At 37.2% G+C, this 20,432-nt stretch overlaps 1 protein-coding gene across 2 annotated transcripts in view; it reads left to right on the forward strand.

Moving 5' to 3' along the window:
• The first annotated feature begins 1,442 nt into the window (after nt 1-1,442).
• Nucleotides 1,443-20,432, forward strand: part of ELMOD2 (ELMO domain containing 2) — a 29,245-nt gene continuing 10,255 nt past the window's right edge. Inside the window, exons 1-7 of one of the 2 annotated variants that reach the window (XM_060012077.1) lie at nt 1,443-1,522; nt 2,311-2,393; nt 2,657-2,804; nt 4,707-4,735; nt 14,059-14,156; nt 15,780-15,909; nt 18,337-18,470. In XM_060012077.1, the coding sequence (XP_059868060.1) occupies nt 2,663-2,804; nt 4,707-4,735; nt 14,059-14,156; nt 15,780-15,909; nt 18,337-18,470 (533 nt within the window). In that variant the 5' untranslated portion in view covers nt 1,443-1,522; nt 2,311-2,393; nt 2,657-2,662. Of the gene's footprint in view, nt 1,523-2,310; nt 2,394-2,622; nt 2,805-4,706; nt 4,736-14,058; nt 14,157-15,779; nt 15,910-18,336; nt 18,471-20,432 lie in introns of those variants that run through there. The other variant, XM_060012078.1, reaches the window with a different exon arrangement.

A 20,432-nucleotide genomic window follows, 5' to 3' on the forward strand; every position in this document is an offset into this window, starting at 1 on the left:
GTACTTTGCCTTTTTGAATCTTTTTATGTACAATAAAAAATATTCATTGAGATGATCTTTAAGTTCCTTTCAAGATCCGAGTCTGTTTTATTATTAGAGTATATGTCCAGATTTCATTACCAAGTTAGTTGCTTCTATGGGGCAGGGATGATGGCTTATGCACCCTTCACATGTCTAGCGTTTTACAATTAGCACCTTTTAAAAAAATGTTGGTTGAGGTGTGGAAAAGTTTGCACTGCTGCTTCAGTTTGTGCTAACAAGGGGATGGAGGGGGCATATATATATATATATATGTATATATTCGCATAGAATGTCCCTGAAGGTACAAACAAGCAACTAATACTGGTTGCTTTCGAGAAAGGAGGCTGAGGGACCAGGAGTTGTGCATGGGTGGGTGGAAGTTATTTTTCAGTGTAAATTGTCCTTTGTACTTGTATTTTACTCTCCCCTTGTTCTTCCTCCTCCAGGCATACTGCCCTTCTTACTATTCCTCCACCTTATGAAGTATGTCTTTGCACTTGCCTTTCTAGTGTCTGGAATACTCTTCCTCCAGATACTCTCACTCCCTTACTTCATTCTGAACACTGGTCAAATGTCACCTTAACACGGAGACTCCCCTGTCTACACTGTATGTAGAAACTCTCCCTCCCTTCCCTAATACCCCTTTAGTACCACTTGACATACTAAATATTTGCATTTATTTAATGTATGACTCCCTCTTAGAACACTGCCTGGTGCATCAACGGCCAATTAACAGATACTTGAATTAATGAATGTACTGTTTGAGGTTGGATTTTTTTAAAAAGTCATGCGCATAAGTTACTTTTTCAAGAAAAAACCAGCTAAGGAATAAATGTTCCATGTACTATTAGATGTTTATCATTACAGGACAAAGTCTAAACTTCTTTACTCAACGTACAGGGCTCTCCGTATCTGCCACGTAGTAGCCATGGGCAAGTCATTCAACGTAAATTCTGTTTCCTCATCCATAAAGTGGGACTGTTACTAATTACTTCACAGAATTAAGATTAAATGCAGGTGAAAGCACTTTTGTTACCTTGGCGGTATGAAAGTTACGCAAAGCACATCGCTTCTCCCGTGCTTGGAATCTAGGAGTAGTACACCGTTTCTGCTTGCGCAGAAGACCTGAAATTTAAGGCGAGAAAAATCTACGGAGCCGCTCTGCGGAAGACCGATCTTTGGCGCGGGGCGTGCCTCAAGGTAGTGGTTGCCAGGGAAACCGTCGGGTGTCCCTAGAATCCGAGCACGCGCGGCGGGGCAGCCCAGCTCGACATCCTTTCAGAGATAGCGATTGGTGGAGCTCGGGCCAATCGGCGAGGGCGGCGGGGCGGGGCCGGGCAGTGTGCCGGGGAAGGCGTTCCCGCCGCTTCGCTCCCCGACTTCCGGGTCGCGGTGCTTGCAGGGAGCGTACCGCGAGTAGCGTCGTTTCCGTTGCCGGCAGTTTGCAGTCGGGGAAACCGAGGCAGCTCCAGCTCCTCCTAGTTCTTCCCGTTCCCGTGAGGTGGCTGCTGTTTCTTTTCCTCTCGCCCGGTGCAGCTTGGGTGCGGCTGCGCTGAAGGCGCGCGGGCCCCGCGGTGTCCTACGGAAAGTCTCGCGGGGCTGCCGGGCCGGCGGGGCTTTGTGCGAGCGGTTCCCTCCCACTCGCGGGCACGGCGCGAGCTGGGCTCGGCCAGGCTCCGGGAGGGGGGCTCGGCGGCGCAGCGGCTCCCAGAGGGCTGGGGAGCTCAGGCGCCGTGAGGCAGGCGTTCCCTCTGCTTTGCAGTTCGGCTTCTTTTGTCTTGATGAGCGCGGACCAGATGGATTCATTTTAAAATCACAGTTGAGCCAGTCTCTGTGCACTGATTCTGCACTAACCTGCGGGGATCTCGAATTTGACAGTCCCTCGGGAGATGATCTATCTGTGGGAATGTTTAAGGCAGGAAAGAGATGAGCATTTTTGTTTTTGAGTAACTCCTCCTGACTTTCATTTCCCCGACCCCGCTTCATTTAGGAGCCGAAGATTTTTCTTATGGCATAAATATTCAGTTTTATCGAGGGTGTAGTCTATTACCCTTCTTAGTATTTCTGCCGTTCACCTGTTGAATGGAAAATCAACAATTAGCCAGGGTGTGATCTATTCCGTGTTCAGTTTGTGTACTTCATTTGTAAGCCATATGTAGTGTTTTTATTTGCTGCCATCACCTGACTGTGGGACAGCTGTAACTGGGATTATCCACAGGGGTTAAGAAGACTTATTCTTTATACAAACAATTCTGATATATGGTATATTTGATTTAATTGTTGCTTTAGGTGGGGTCCTTTTGTTGTTGAACTGTTGAGCCCTGTTCTCAAAGAATAAGAAATTAAATAGTGAACTGAGAGCTTGAATCAAAGTAAGTAGTTTGATTTTTACAGTTAATTGTTTAAAATGATAAGTTAACCATTTGGCCAGCATCATTTAATTAATCTAAATGGTATATATTACACCTGGCATTGTTTTCTTAGATGCCCAAACACTACTACAAAATAGACACAATGGAACAACATTATATCTATTAATATAATTTGGGATTTGATGAGTTGGATACACTAATTTTTTCTCTTTTTCTAAATCCAATTTAAGGTCGTTAAACCTGTCATATATTTCCTTCTCCAGGAAAAAATGTTTATTTCTTTGTGGGAGTTCTTCTATGGGCACTTCTTTCGATTTTGGATGAAATGGCTCTTACGACAGATGACTGGAAAATGTGAATTGCAGCGAATTTTTGATACCTATGTAGGTGCACAAAGGACACACAGGATAGGTAATGTTTTTCGAAAAAGGATAATTAAAAACGAATAAAAATTTAACTCTGAATGAATATTTTTCTCAGTACTGATAGTGACAATAGCGCTTGTGTATCACGATCAAGTCACTTAATCTCAGTTTCATGATCTTTGAAATCTCACTTTGAATCCTTCCAGCGCTAAAACTGATTCTATAGAAAAAGAAACTATTATTTAGTTCTGCATCTGTGCAAAGAATTACCTTCTCTGGTTCCTGAAATTCATCAGTTTTACCTTAGATTATGGTTGCAGCCTACTTTCTAGAGAAAAATCTCTATACTTCTATAAGCCCTTTGAAATTTTCACTTCAGTGAAGGAGATCCATTTTTATATTCAGCATCCTTCAATCTTTTAATCTCTTATGCAGTTCATGAAAGAATAATAACAGGTATCTAGTGATCCCTAGGAAAGAGTAGTAGACTAAAAATCTGCACTGTCCCATACTGTAGCCAATAGCCACATGTGGCTATTGGAAACTTGAAATATGATTAGTCTGAATTAAATGTGCAGAACTAGGAAATATACTCTGGATTTCAAAGGCTTTATATGAATGTAAAGGTATCTCATTAATAATTGTTTATATTCATTGTATGTTGAAATGATAATATTTTGGATCTATTGGGTTAAAATATATTAACATTACTTTTATCTATTTCTTTTACTCTAATATGGCTACTAGAAAACGTTAAGGTACATATGTGGTTCACATTTGGGCTTGCATTATATTTCTGTTGAACAGTGCTGCTCTAGTACCTTCTAAAACTGATCAGCTTTCAATACTTACTTGAAAATATGGCTTTAAATTAGAACACAGATGAGTGAGAAATATCATCGAGGTCATTTCTCTTTGGCCAGAGTGAGGCAGACCAGGGATGGGCTGCAGTTCATGTTCACTGTGTCAGATGGAAAATCGTGACTTAACCACAGCCTCTTTTGTGTTGAATAAGTGTGCTTCAACTAAGAAATCCACCCCTGTAAGATTTGAGGAGTGCGTGTTGGTAGCCAAGATAACAGGGGAAGAATGGCAGAGTAAGGAGAGAGTGAGCCTCAGGGCTGCTAGATGATTGAAGTTTAATTACCTCCCTAGGTTTTTCACAACTTTGTAGCTGACTTAAATTATTGCCTGCTCTTTTGATTTGCCCTTTTGACTGCTCTGAGAAGAGCAAAGTACCTATTGATAAGAACTCTTAGTAGTATTGATTGGTTTTTTATATTATGGCGGAAGAACATTTTAAGACTTTATTTTGCAGCAAGAACATTTTTCTTGAATTTTTCAAATTGCTGAGAAAAGGAGACTGTTTACTATTTGCCAGAAAAATTTGTAAATAGACCAGTAAAAAACGTTCTTGTGATTCTTGAAGCAGAAAGCAAGAACGAAAAAGCTGTTTTGCTTTTTGTCTGGTTAGAGAATGGTTGTCCAGATAATCTAAAGTCTTCCTTTTTGCCCCTTTGTTGTATGTTTTGTTTGCTAGTTCTTCAAATATAAACGCTTACTTCATAAGGCTAACACATGAAAAGGTAGGATAGAGCACTCTCACTGTATTCTTAAGATGAGTTTCTGGAACCCAAGCTATTCTGAGGTAGCCATGGATGAATTTGCAGCAGTTAGTAGACACTTGCGGGCCCGCACAGAAACAGATGATTCTGGGGAAATTAGGTTGGTCTTACCTCTTTGGCTCTGGTATGTGTGTTGGGTTGAGAATTTTGGAATCATACTGTAAGGATAAAATTTTTTAATGTTTGCTATGTTATTCATGTAGAAATTATATCTTCTGGAACTATTAAAGTAATTTATTACTGGCTTGATATTTATACTATTTGCGGAGTAATTCACAAACAGCATTTAAGTAATAATATTCTTTTTTTTTTTTTCATTTCAGAAAATTCCTTGACATACTCCAAGAATAAGGTAGGATCATATCAAGGTGATTATTCTAGACAACTTAACTTGGAGATACTTTTTCTTTAAAAGAATGTCTCAATTTTAGAGTGAATTATTTTTAATGTCCTACTAGAAGAGTCTTTGCTGTAAAGAGTATTGAGTGAAATTTTCCCATCTTAGAAGAAATATTCTATTTTTTAAAACCTTTTTTTTCTGTGTGTGTATGTGTTTGTGTGCACTACTCATGCACAAAGAAGGTATTTGAATAATTTTTTCTGTTCTGAGGTTTTGCTTGTTTATTTTACCTCAAAACTTGTTAGCTTTTGGGAAAGCAGGGTCTTAGGGGGAAAACTTTCTAATAGACTGTGTCCTTAAGATAGGTTTGGATAGTTATAGAAAATCCTGGGTCATGTACCTTTTGATCCAAAATAAGTCATACCTCATAATGTTTATTAGTCAGTTGCTGCTGTGTAACAAACTTATAAAATCTCAGGGCATAGGTTTATTATATAAATGCATTATAAATAAATGCATTATTTATTTCTTGCTCATGTGTCTGTGGGCCAACTGGGGAAGCTCTTCTTCAAGCTGGTGCCAAGTTCAGGTCTGTTGCAGTTGTCTCATTGTGGGACCTAGGTTGAAAAGGTACCTGGGAAATATTCTTCTCACAGTTGATCGTTGAACGTCCAGCCACAGAGGCATATTTTAAGTTTTCTTGTGTCATGTCCATTAATATCCCTAAAGTAAGTTACATGGCCAAGCCCAAGTCAAGGGGTGGAAAAATACATTATGCCCACCATGAGGCCATGTTAAGCATGTGGGTATATAATTCAATTACACAGGAGTGAAAAACAGGGACCAATAATTCAGTCCACCACATGCTTCCCTATAGTGTTTTGCAATATTTTTTCTCTATATATAGATTATTCGGTGTGGCAAAGTTAGAGTATGGAACATGTAGACCATTGTTTGAAATCCTATGGTAGATCACAGCCAGCATTAAACAACAACAACAAAAGGAATGGAATAGAAAATAATTAGAAAACAGCGGTCGTAGTAAGGTTAAATATGGTTTCATGAAAATTTAATTTTAGTTATCTGTGTGTGCATCTATCTCTGTTTTAGATATCCGTATATATGTTTGTATTTGGTCATGATGTACAATGTGGATCGAGAATATAGGGTCAAAAATTGTTGATTTGCTTCTGTCTAGTGATATTAATATGAGTTACTGATTCATGCTGGAAAGAAAATGGACACTGCTGAATATTGCAAGCATATCTGTTAAGTTTTGGAGAGTGACCTATAAAATAGGTGCTTTACTGATTTAGTTAGTCTTTTATTTATGAGTGGTCAATTTGGGAATAACTCATATACGTGAATGAATACCGGGGAGGAGAGAAGAGTCTAGAGTCCTACCCCTTTGTTTAGAATCCTATAAAGTGATTAATATTCTTTTTTTTAAATGAGACTGTAGGGATCTAGAAAGTTAACAAGTTGCTCATTCTAAAAATTTGTTTATACCTATCCACCCGTATAGTTCCATTAATTGAAACTTCGGATGCAATTTCACAAAGTAACAATATCATAAATTGTAGATGAAACTCTGGAGGGTTTCTGGAACTGGGAACTCACTTTCACATCTGTCTGTGTAACCATCATTACCAAAATTGATTGTAATGACATTTTTGATCGTAAAATTTACTTATGGGATTTTATATGTTGAAAAATTACCCCAAACTTAAGTAGGACTGCACACAAGATGATACTTTTTAAGAACTCTAGTGCCTTGGTCAAATCCTTGAGCGAAGATTTGAATGATTGCCGTATGTTCAACATTCCACCAGGGTCTTTGGTATATAAAAAAAAAAAAAAGACTGAAATCTAATGTAATTAAAATCAGGCATTTAGAGACGGAAGAGGTAAATGTGGGCTGAAGTGTTTGGAGGCTTTAAGGTAGTGGTTACAAGTTAAAGAAAATAAAATGTTCATTATCTTTAATCTCATTTACTGGCAATTAAAGTTCACTTGAAAAGTAAACATTAAAATTGTATTCTTGGGCTTCCCTGGTGGCGCAGTGGTTGAGAGTCCGCCTGCCGATGCAGGGGAGGCAGGTTTGTGCCCCTGGCTGGGAGGATCCCACATGCCCTGGAGCTGCTGGGCCCGTGAGCCATGGCCGCTGGGCCTGCGCGTCCGGAGCCTGTGCTCTGCAACGGGAGAGGCCACGGCAGTGAGAGGCCCGCATACGGCAAAAAAAAAAAAATTGTATTCTTATGAATTTATTATCTAAATATATAAATTGCTAATTGTGTTTTGGAGGGCATACTAAAAAGGAATAGTCAACAAATGGGTAGTTAAATACTTACGGAATTAAATCACAGGAGCTTTGCTTTCTTGCGGTTTTAAATCTAAGGTAAACTTGTCAATAAGCTAATGGAGGAAGTCTCATCAGTTTAAATATACAATTTATGGTGTGTATTATGTCTCATTTGTATATTTCATTTACTTTGTAGAGTAAAATTGAATTCTGATTTTGTGATATTTCTATTAACCCGCTCTACTTTTATATTCCTATGAAAAAAATCTGAGTTCAGATTCTGATTGTATCACTTTCTAGTTGTTTGTGCAAGTTACTCATTTTCTCATTGTCAAAGGAGGTATTAATATCTACATGGTTGTTTCAGGATTAGAAATATTATTATAATGAAAGCAGCCTAAGAGAATACCCAGTACCTGATAGGTATCACTAATATTATGTTAGTGATGATGGGATTAAACCAACATACACTACAAAATTTTTAGAAGTTTAAAATATGCATGAAAACCTCTTAGTTATTTAAATACTTAACATTACCAATGATTGCTGTGAATAAAAGTGATTTTAATCTATTAAGGCCAGTTCCCTAAAGCAGTGATAGTGTGGTCCTATTGGGTTGTGAATTGTTCTGTAGTGGAAATTCTTTCCTTGATTGTTAAAAATTGAGTCTCATTTGCTTGTATTTTACATTAGGACCAACCACTTATCAATTATATATTAAGGATTACTAAAACTTCGGGATTTATAAATGAAAATGAAAACCTTTTTAGCACTTGAGGAGTCTAGTTCAGTATTCTGCTAAGAGGTCTGGCTGCTATTCGATGTATGGTAATGTTGCAGAGCTCCACTGTACTTATGCATATATGGGTATTTGAAAAATTTGAAATTTAGGGAAAGAACACTTTGTCAGTCTAGTCATGTTTTTGATTGGCTGTTGTTTGGTTAGAGCTGCTGTCTTAGCTCTTAAATAGTAGTGATAACATTCTAGCTATTGAATGATAAATTAGTTTTATAGCATCAGTTTACTTGTCTGTGCATTGATGGTATAGTAATGCACATTTGCATATTTTTTGGTCTCTAATTTCCCAAAATTAGACTTTAAGTATATAACCACATAAGCATTGTGGTTCAAAAATGAAACATTCGGGCTTCCCTGGTGGCGCAGTGGTTGAGGGTCCGCCTGCCGATGCAGGGGACACGGGTTCGTGCCCCGGTCCGGGAAGATCCCACATGCCGCGGAGCGGCTGTGCCCGTGAGCCATGGCCACTGAGCCTGCGCGTCCGGAGCCTGTGCTCCGCAACGGGAGAGGCCACAACAGTGAGAGGCCCGCGTACCGCAAAAATGAAACATTCACACTCTGTGGTTACACTAACACAAATGTATATATAATTTCCCCAGATTTGCTTGCATGGTGAAACTCACTGTTGATGTTTGTTGGCTATAAATATAATTTGGCTAGTCATATAATTTATAACTTACCATCAAGGTAGGTATAATAAAAAAAGACTAGATTACTTTTATGTTTATTGAATGTTATTTTGTAATAAAATCATATGCATAAGCATATATTATTTGCTTACAAAATATATGATAAGTGATTTGTATATGTTGCTTTCTTGTTTATTATCACCTACTTTTTCCTTAGCTCTAAAGTAAACATCATTGGGAAAAGGGTCTTTGTATACTTACGTAGTTTTAGGTTAAAAGAGAAAGTTTTAGAATTGCTGACCTAAGAAATTCTTTAAGTCCTGTATATTCCAGTATTGAATATACCTTCATGAGCTCCATGAGAACTTAGACAATGTTGTGATACATGAGACCTTAGAAAATGTAATGGGTTATATTTCTCCTCCATCCAGCTGTTATTTTGTTTTTGATTAGGAACCAAAGATCTACCAAAAGTTTAGAGAATAAGACAGAGATTGACAGATGGATGAAAAAGCAAGACCCAACTAATTGAATGTTATTTCAAGAAGCATACTCGAAACATAAAGTCACAAACAAATAGAAAGTAAAAGCGTATACCATGCAAACAATAAGCATAAAAAAGCTTTTGTGGCTTTCTTTTAGAAAATATAAACCTGGAGTGTTACTGGAGACTAAATCTTTTTTTTTTTTGGTAATGATAAAACGGCTAATTTATCAAGAAAACGTAACAGTATTAAATGTGTATACACTTATTAACAAAGCTGCCAAATACTTGAAGCCAAAATAGACACAGCTAGACGGAGAAATATATGAACCCACAATTGTAGCTGGAAACTTTACTGCATTCTCTCAATAAATGATAGTACAACAAGAAAAAAAAATCGGAAGGCTCTATACAATTTGAACAATACGATTAACCATCTTGACCTAATTGACATTTATAGAGTGCTACACCCAACAAATGCAAAATACATATTCCCAAGTACACATGGAACAGTCATATAGATATATCATATACTGGGTCTTTTAAGTCTCAGTAAGTTTCAGAGGGCTGAATGCATACAGAGTATGTTTTCTGTCTCCAACAGCATTAAGTTAGAAATAAGAGGACTTCCCTGGTGGTGCAGTGGTTAAGAATCCAACTGCCAATGCAGGGGACACAGGTTCGGTCTCTGGTCTGGGAAGATCTCACATGCCATGGAGCAGCTAAGCCCATGTGCCACAATTACTGAGCCTGTGCTCTAGAGCCCGCAAGCCACAACTACTGAGCCCACTTGCCACAACTACTGGAGCCCACTTGCCACAACTACTGGAGCCCACTTGCCACAACTACTGGAGCCCACGTGCCTAGAGTCTGTGCTCTGCAACAAGAGAAGCCACTGCAATGAGAAGCCCATGCACCACAACGAATAGTAGCCCCCACTTGCCGCAACTAGAGAAAGCCCGCGCGCAGCAACGAAGACCCAAAGCAGCCAAAAAAATAAATTAATAAAATAAATTAATTTAAAAAAAAAGAAATAAGAAAAATATAACATCTAGAAAATCCCCAAATATCTGGAAATTAAGAATCTGAGTAACCCATGGATCACAGAAGTACTCACAAGGGAAATTTAGAAAGAGAATTGAAGTGAATGGTAATGAAAACACAACATATCAGAATTTGTGGAGTACACCCAAAGCAGTTTTTAAAGGCCTGAAATCAGTGAGCTATGCTTATACCTTAAGAAACTAGAAGAGAGAAAATTAAACCCAAAATAAATAAAAGAAAGAATATAATGAAAATAAGAAACAATTAACAAAATAGTAAACAGATAAAAATAGGAAATACCACCAAGCTCAAAAGTTGATTCTTTGAAAAAATTAGTAATATTAATAGCCCTCTAGGAACACTGATCAAGAAAGAGAGAAAGCCCAAATTGCCCATATCAGGAATGATAGAGGGGGCATCACCACAGCCTGTAGTCACTAAAGTATAAGGAGGTGCTATGGACAACTTGATGCCAATGACGTCTATAGCTTAGATGAAAGAGACAAAGTGCTTGAAAAACACAGTTTAGCAAAACTAACACAAAGAAATAAAACAACTGAAATAGCCATATACCTAATAAATGGAATCTGTAATTTAAACATTTTGCACAAAATATCTTCCAATATTAGCTTCACTAGTGAACTCTTATCAAACGTTTAAGAAGAAAAAATAATACTGCTATTACATAAGCTCCTAGAAAATCGAGTAGAAAGAAACACATTTTATGAGGCCAGTATAATCCTGATATTAAAACCAGACAAGGACACTGTATAAATGAAAATTACAAACCAATATCCTTCCTGAATATAGATACAAAAATTCTTCATTAGCAAATTGATCCCAGTAATATATAAAAAGAATAATATGTCATGACTACATTTTCAAAATCAATGAATGTAACTTACCACATTAACAAAGTAAATTAGAAAAAGAAGATCATTTGAGTAGATACTGTAAAACTGTTTTGGCAGAGCTCAATACCCATTCATGGTCAGAAACACTCAACTGACTAGGAGTAAAAGGAACTTCCTCCTCCTATTAAAGGCCATCTATGAAAACCCTGCAGCTAGCATGATAGGTATACAACACTGAATTATTGAATGCTCTCCACACTCAGTTGGGAACAAGGCAAGGATGTTTACTCTCCTTTTATCCGGCATTGTGCTAAAGGTCCTAGGCAGTGTAGTAAGGGAAGGAAAAGAAATCTAAGACATAATGATTGAAAAGAAACTGTCTTTATTAACAGATGACATAGTTTGTGAGTATAGAAAATCCTAAGAAATCTATAAAATTAACCAGCATTATTGATAAATGAATTTAGCAATGTCGTAGGACACAGTATGTCCCCGTATGTTAAGAGCAAACTTTTGGAAAACAAAAAAAGAACAGTTCCACTTACAGTAGCATCCAGAAACGTAAAATACTCAGGGATAAATATAATGAAAGCTATGCAAGACGTCCGCATTACGACTCCTTTTCCTGAGAAAACTTAAAATGGAAAGATATACTGTGTTCATCAATTGGAAGAGTCAGTATTCTTAAGATGCTGATCCCCAAACCGACCTATGGATTCAATGCAATTCCAATCAAAATCCCAGCAAGCTTTTTTTTTTTTTTTTTTTTTTTTTGTGGTACGTGGGCCTCTCACTGCTGTGGCCTCTCCTGTTGCGGAGCACAGGCTCCGGACGCGCAGGCTCAGCGGCCATGGCTCACGGGCCACGCGGCATGTGGGATCCTACCAGACCGGGGCACGAACCCGCGTCCCCTGCATCGGCAGGCAAGCTCATTTAAAGTTTATACAGAATTTTAAGGAAACTAGTATAGCCCAGATAATCTAAAAGAACCAAGTTAGAAGATTTATACTGACTTAAAGACTTTCTAGGCAAATAGATAAATATAACAGATGAGAGAACAGAAATAGACCATACATAATTTTTTAACAAGGATGCTAAAGCAATTCAGTGAGGACAGGAAAGTATTGGAAAACCAATAAATAGTGCTGGAACAACTGGATATCCAAATTGGGGGAGGGGAGACTCCTATCTCCCTCTACATGTGAAAATTAATTTGATATGGACTTTAGAGCTATGTTTAAACCAAAACGTTAAGACTTCTCAAAGAAAGCATAGAAGAGGGCTTCCCTGGTGGCGCAGTGGTTGAGAGTCCGCCTGCGGATGCAGGGGACACGGGTTTGTGCTCCGGTCTGGGAAGATCCCACATGCCACGGAGCGGCTAGGCCGCTGAGCCTGCGCTTCCGGAGCCTGTGCTCCGCACCGGGAGAGGCCACAACAGTGAGAGGCCCGCGTACCGGAAAAAAAAAAAAAAAAATGTCTTTTAGAGAGGACACAGCGTTACCATTTAAATAAAAAATAGAAAAATTAGACTTCATCAAAATAAAAACTACTTATCAGAGACGCCTTTAAGAAATGAATTGGCAAGACAAAATACTTGCAGCACATATATCTGATTAGGGACTTATATCTCGTAAAGAACTTTTAGAACTCAGTAATAAAAAGACAACATAATTTTTAAAAGGACAAGAGCCTCGAAGAGTCACTTCACAAAGATAAAAAATATTATTCATAGTAGTCTAAAATTGGAAGCAATGCAAATACCCATCACCGGGAGAATGAGTAAGCAAATTGAGGTGTATTCATACAATGGAATACTACTCAACAATTGGAAGGAACAAATTACTGACGAAAGCAAGAATGTGGATGAATTCTAGAAACGTTACTGAGCAAAAGAAGGCAGACAGAAGAGTACATACTTTATGATTCCATTTATATGCACACCACAAAGTTATGGTGATAGAAAGCAGAACAGTGGGTGCTTGTTGGGGGAGGGATTGATTGGGAAGGGGCATGAGGGAACTTTCTGCAGTGATGGAAATGTTCTATATTTTGATAGGGATGTGGATTATTTGGGTATATGCATTTGTCAAAACTGGTCAAACTGAATATGTAACATCCACTCCTTTCATTGTATTTAAGCTAACCTCAATTTAAAGAAAAGTAATGGAATAGCTGTACATGACTTTTACTGAAACAGTTGCCTTTCTTAAGGTTTTCATCTGTCAAATATCTCCGTTTGATAATTATATGTCTGTTATCGCTTGTATATAGGATATGAAAAAATGAGTTAGATACAGTCTCTGTCCTCAGAGAATTTTCCACTTAATATATAAAAATAACTATACTATAGAAAGTGGTAAGTGTCACAGAAAGGTTACAGGTACATTATTATGCGGATTCCAAGAGAGGAGAGGTTACTTCCACTTGAATAGAATCAGGGAAGGCTTCCTGGATCTGGTATGTGAGCTAGCTTAGCAATGGGAAGAATTGATATGTCTAGAGACTGGGAAAAAGGATCATTCCAGAAGAAAGGCCCAGGATATGCAGAAGCATAACTCCAAGTATGATTAGATTATTTTGTCTGGAGTATAAGGAATATCAGATGGAATTTTGATAGTAGCTTAAAGAGGGATAAGAGTTAAAGTAGCCTTCTAAGGGTAAAGAAGGCCTGAACTTGCTTATTTCTTGAGAGGAAGGATCCAGTGGACATTTATAAGACATATTATTTAAGAAATCTGTTTTATATGCATAGAAAAAAGACTGGAAGGATATCTGCTAATCTGTTACCAGTGGCTATCTCTGGTGGTAGGATTGACAAGATTATTTGACTTTTCTTCTTTTTGCTCTTCTGCATTTAAAATTTAAACTTTTTTCCTTCTGCATTAAAACTTTTTACATATATTTTTATTATGTAATTTTAGAATTTTATAAAAAGTATTTGCTTCATAAGCATACTATGGTGGGAGCTTATTTGCTAAGAACTCATTGGCTTAGAACCTCTTGATTCTCAGTTAAGGAAGATGTCATCTAATACATCATGCTGCTTTTCTTCTATTTTATGTATGTATGATTTTAGCCCTACTGAAAATTTGAAACAAATTCGGTTTCATTTGGTTTTGCATCTTAATACACGCATTATGAAGCTGACTAAATACCTCAAAGCATACTGTTCTTTTTCAGCAATAGGGGATTTTTCTCATTCAGCTTTGTTTCACACAAATAGATCTTACAGAAAGCGACACTTGTTGTTCAGAGTGAAGTGGACAGATGTGTAGTAGACATAATGAAGGAAAAGAATATTAACCCCGAGAAGGATGCCAGGTATGTGTTTTACGGTGTTCTCATTTATCGTATGCTTACATCCTGTGAGGCTGGAGATCTCACACAGTTGTGAAACGTTAGAGCTGAAGGGTTTGTGGAGATCATCTAATTCAACCCTTTCACTTCACTAGATGAGGAAGTGAGGTCCAGAGAGGTGAGTGATGGAAGCAGGACTAAAACCTATATCTCTGGGTTCCCAGTCCAGTACTATTGCCAGTTTATCATCTGCCTTCTCTAAGGTAACTTACCATTACTTTCCCAAATTTAAATAATGACTCCTGTGTCCTTCTTGTCCTTCAAAATTCAGTTCTTCTGTCCTCCTCCAGGAAGGTCCTCTATCATACATTTAACCCATTGTACTGTAGTCATTGATTTGCTCTTGTTCTTCCCCAAATAAATTCTGAGTTCCATAAGAGGACTTGACTTATTACATTTCTGTGTTCCCAGCACAAGTATATTGAGATAGTAAATATTTACAAGCTTTTCTTCATTTGGTATTTTCTTTGTAAATATTGAGGAAGGAGTAATTTATTTGGGCTGAAGCAGGGGAGGGTACAGGAGAGAACCGTGACGATAAGTCCACAGAAGAGGTAATGTTTGAGCTGGACCTTGTTGAATGGGTAGGGGAGGACATTCCGTGCAGAGGAAGGTGCCAACAAGACACAGAGTCCTTGAGTATCTGGGAATGACAGGGAGTCCTCTGTAGCCGGAGCGTTGAATAGGCGCAGAGCAGAGGTTGGAGAAGTGAGTGGAGTGTAAGATCAGAGATATATTGCAAGGAGGCTCGCATGCCACACCGAGAGATTTAGATATTGTCCTCTGATTTTTTTTTTTTTAAGCAAACAAGCCACATTATCAGATATGTATTTTAGGAAGATGAAGGGTAAACTTGAAGAAGTGGGAGGCTGGTAGAAGGAATAAAGACAGAACAGTCAGGAAACTGAGTCATTCAGGCAGGAGATGATGAAGCCATAAATACACCAGGGTAAATGGATACATATGATGAAGGCTTTGAGGGACATTTCAGAGCTAGAAAGGATAAGGGCTCAGGGACCTTTTGATGTATTGTTGATGGAGAGGAAGGTCAGAACTTGGAGCGTTCTAGCTTGGGGAACTAGTGCTTAGTGATTCCACTAATGGATTTAGAGTTGAGAAAGAGCATGCTTCTTCAGGGAGGATGAGCTGTTGTGTTTGGAAGCACGGGGAGAACCTGTCACGGCACTGTGTGTTGCTGTATCCTTGGAAAATTAGGTCTGCTGGTAGTGTCTCACAATGAAGATTGGGGAACACATGAGATTGCCCAGAGTAAACATGGAAAGAAGTGAACGAATCAAGGATTTACAAAGTTTGCAGTTTTGGAAGTTTGCCTTTCCTACCTGTCTTGCCCTCTTTGTAGGCCCTGTTCTGTCACATCTTGCATGATACTTTGTATAATGTTTTGTGTTTACAGAGGCTCTTGATGCTTCTTGTATTAAACCAAAAGCTAGGGAATGCTTTCTAAATAGACATATGAACCACAAGCTATGGAAGGCATTACTTTATTGTGATAAAAATTTTTTTTATAATAATAACTTTTTAAAATAAAAAGTTTTTTTTTAAAATAATAACTTTTATCATTTTCAGTTTTAAAATCTGTATGAAGGCATGCTTACTACAGATATCTGGTTATAAACAGCTCTATTTGGATGTAGAAAGTGTGAGAAAAAAACCATATGATTCTGATAACCTGCAACATGAAAAGCTGCTTCTCAAGGTAAGTTTTGGTGTTCTGTATTTGGAGTTACACTGGAAAATAAATCAGGCTTGAGCCAGTAAGGCCTGTGTGGAGAATCTGGAGGCTTACACAGCCATCTGATTTCTTTGCCTCTCAGAGAATTTTATTATATTGGTGAAAGATTTTTTAGTTAACTATTTTTATAATTTCCTGATAGGCATCAATGAAATAGATTCAAATTTTATTTTAATGCTTTTAATTCTGAAATAAATTATAAACTTATAAAGGGAGATCTTTTCAACTGAGAAGTACGAGTCCACAAGCTTCACATTTTTTCCCCCTACTTTTTATATAAATCCTCACATAAATTAGGCATTTTTTCAGCTTACTCTTGAATTATGAACATAGATGTCCCTTTTCAGATTATTATGTCAGATCTTTTGGGATTTATGAAATGTGCCAAATATTGCCACAATAGATTTAAAAATTAAGAGAGTAAAGAAATTTACTTAGGACCTTCCTATTTCTTATTTCTGAAGTAAAAATGCATGAAGCCAGTGAGATGCTGAAATTCCAGAATATCAGGCCTGGAGTAAGCTTTCCAGATCATCCGATCTAGTACCTTTATTGTAGGGATGAGGTTAGTTCTAAGGCCTACAGGAGATGAAGTCATGTGCTTTAGAAAGATCAGTTCTGAAATAGAGCTGAATCAGCTGCCCATCCACTTCACCTATTCTAATTATATTTTTAAATGGTTATAGTTAGGGAAAATAGCACATGGCACCTGGTGTTAGGAGTCTGTTATAAACTAAAAGTGCAGTGGAAAGAAACAGACATTGAGAGTATTCAAGTAACAGTAAGAGGCAAGTTTAAAAACAACAAAACTTGTTTTCAGGAGGAGATAAATATACACTTCACCTAATTTTAAAAATAAAACTTGATTTTGTCAGTGAGGATAATAAAACTACTCAAAGGACTGTTGCTGCGGGTTGAATTTTTATGTTTCAAGTGTTAGCACAGTGCCTGGCACTCACTAAGGGTTGACCTCTTTATAGCTTCCTCGTCATCATTATTCCCTTAACTTCAGACCCTCTCTACACAATACCTTTCCTTTAGAGAAGGGGTAAGACCCAAGTCCTAGCATTTGAGTCAAGGGAATTTTCAACTTGGTGATTCATCATGAAACTCATTCAGAGGTGAAGAGCCAGTTGCTGGCAGTGAATCACCCAGCCTCACACATGCTCAGCAGGGTAAGGGGCTAGGGAGATCTGTGTTTCTTTAAGTACAGTCCAAGAGCCACCTTCACTAAAGTTAACCAGTGTTTAATACTGAGAATCCAAGGTTCCACCTTTGCCTACGAAATCAGAATCTTCAGGGGTGGAACCCCGAAATTTGATGATATTTATGCATGCTGAATTTTGAGTTTTAGTGGTCTTACCTTGTCTCTCACCACATCACTGAGGCCTCATCCTTGGCATAATCAAACCCTTGCTGAGCTCATGGAGAGAGGCTAAGGTGAGCAGGTGCATGTGTGAGTAATGAAAGAAGGGACCAGGTAAAACCCAGTCTAATGATTGGATTCGCTTCAGGGCCAGAGTGCTGACCCTGTCTTACAGTAAGGTCACAAAGTCTTCACATTTCATTCTAGGTAACAGGATACTCCTTTCATTAGGAGTCCTTTACTCAGCAGTGCCTGAAATGGTAGTGAAGTGGGGAAAAAAAAAAAGCAAGTATTACTGTTTTGCAAATTTTCACAAACTTTCTTATCAACTTTTGTTAAGTCTCTTTTGTCTGATGACTTGTGGTGTTGAATTTAGAAAATGACTGATTACATTTTTTAAACTTTATTTTGCACTAATTGGTTTGTTGCTATCCAATATGTGATAGTTGTTCTTAAATCCTCAATCTTAAGGAATATATTTACTTACAACCAAGTCATATTCTTTTTCTTTTAAAACTATGAAAATTTGTAAAATAATGATCATATAGGTTTTAATACTATCAGTGTTATTTCTCCATGATTCCCTCCCTATCTCAGACTTATTTTCCTTCTGATTAAGGATAATCACCCACCATTAGAATAGAGCCTACTTAAGTATATAGTGTTTGAGGCAAGGGCCAAGTGCCTGGCACTGTGTTCTTCTCAAGGAAGCAGTTTACTAATTCTGGTATATATGTATTACTTAGTAAGTAAAGACATCTCATTGTTTTCGATTTCTGTGTATTTGTTACCTTTTCAAAGTCTACTGTTCTTTGTATGTCTTTTAAATTGGAATAAGTATGCTACATTTTTTAGGCTAATTGAAAAGTTCTCTAAATATAGTCTTTGTTGAGCCTATGATTTGTCTACAAAAGTTGTTTAATTTAAAGCATTCGACTTACCAGTGTATCAGCTATGAGAAGAAAAATGTCTTGGTAAATTACGAGCATCACTATTATTTGTAATATGGAAGCATGTTTGTACAGCTTTGGAATCTTCTAATGCCCACGAAAAAATTGAAGGCTAGAATCTCCAAGCAGTGGGCTGACATTGGTTTCCAGGGTGATGATCCCAAAACAGACTTCAGAGGCATGGGAATACTTGGATTAATCAATCTTGTGTAAGTGAAAATAAACTCTCTTTAATTCTCTAAATGAAATTACATGTAATCTCTAATCTTGTTAAATTTTAGTGAGAATCAATCTAGTTTTATACTATCTCTGAATTTTAATAACTGCTATGCTAAAGGTATTTACTAATGCGCTGGCAACAATATGAATACATAAGCCATATACCGTGTGTGTGTGTGTGTGCATGTGTGCACGCGCACACGCGTGCATGTGTGTGATTTCTTTACTTCCCAATACTTGCCTCTTTCTTTCTCTTCCTGACCGCCTTTCTGATACCTTTTAAGGAACTGTGTGTACTCTCTTCTTACTCTCTTTATCCTCTTGCCTGTTCTCTCTTGGCTCTCTGACTTCATTTTAGGAGGTTTAACCAGATAAGATAATGATAAAGCCTCTAAACACTTCTTTGCCATCTGTGACAAGTAATTTAAATCCCTGACTTTTCAGAGCCTGTATGAACTGTCTCTTGTTTTTCTTCTTTAATATTTATGCTTGGGCACATGTATGAAATCTCAAAATATGTAACTAAAATCAGAATTGATAGCCAAAACTATTATAGAAAGTAAACTGGAAGATTAATATGAATATGAATATGCAAATGAAGATAATCTAGTGTTTGGGTCTGTCCTTGAATTGTGATTTATAGACTGTAAAATGCCTAGAATGGGAACACTAACCATTAAGAAAGTTTGGATAATTGTTACTGTGAAAAATTAGTCCTGAAACTGAGCTAATTTATGTTAATATTCAGAAAAGGTATCTAGGTCAATATGGATAAGGCCGTTTGGGGGGAAAATAGAAGATAACAGTAGGGCTTCAATATCTACAATTTTTTCCAGTTACAAAAGTATTTCATTTTCTGTAGTACCTAAATTGTATGAGCATGAAAGTTTTCCATGCAGCTACTTTTCAAAGATAAAACACCGTTGTCTGAATAATAGTCATAATTACAGAAAATGAGATTTCCAATTTTCCACTTTGATAAATAGAAACTTCCATTTGGGGAATTTAATTAGAATAAATGCAGTTTGTTTTCACTTGGAAAAATTATGAAATACTTTAAAATTCATTATTGTTCAGAACACATGGATCTTTTGTTTTTAGCGTTTAAAGACCATCTTTTTTCTTGGTACTTGTAAACTACACAGATAATTGAAACTTAATTAGACACACACACATTCTTCTGATGCTTCCTTTCTTAACTTTTGCTGAGTAAGCTTTCTTTTGGTTCATTTCCTCAGAAATCAAGATTTTTCAGCATTTGCCAGAAGATAATTTAATTTAGCTTAAAATTTAAATAATTTAATAGAATTTGATTCAAGACTGTGGTAAGGAGTTCTGATAGACCTTTAAATGATTTGCAGATATTTTTACTCTATTTAGAGCTAGTATCTACTAATTTGAAAAATGACCAAGATTCAGATATATGAATTATTTGATTGCCATTGATGTACTAGAGATGCTTGAAAACATAAAATTAGCTCTAATTTCTCTCTAATTATGTTTGTTGTCCTGTGTATGGAGCTATAACTCTTCAGGATCAAAATAAAGATACAGTCAGGAAGCAGGCAAGCTGTTCGAATACCTTTATGTAATGAATTTTAAAAATTTCTTGGCCTCTGTCATCAAATCTCTTGAAATATTTTGTTGCTTTGAAGGACAGCTGGTAGTTTGATAGATAACGATGTTTTAGGTAAATGAATGCTCAGGCAGGTATAAAATAAAAAGGATATTTTACAGAACATGAATTGAAGAGAGACTGGAAAAATCTGAATAAATGAGGAAATAGAAGCAGAAAGGTAAAATATACAAGCTAAGGCCAAAAATATATGTAGGAAGGGAGAGAAGGCAGGAAGGAAGAAAGGAGAAGGAAGGAAGGAAAGAAGGGAAGTAAGTCAGTGCAGATTATTGTAAGGAATAGGTCTCCTTATTACATAGATGCTTATTTTCCTTAG

Source organism: Delphinus delphis, chromosome 5, assembly GCF_949987515.2.
Source record: "Delphinus delphis chromosome 5, mDelDel1.2, whole genome shotgun sequence".
Classification (NCBI taxonomy): domain Eukaryota; kingdom Metazoa; phylum Chordata; class Mammalia; order Artiodactyla; family Delphinidae; genus Delphinus; species Delphinus delphis.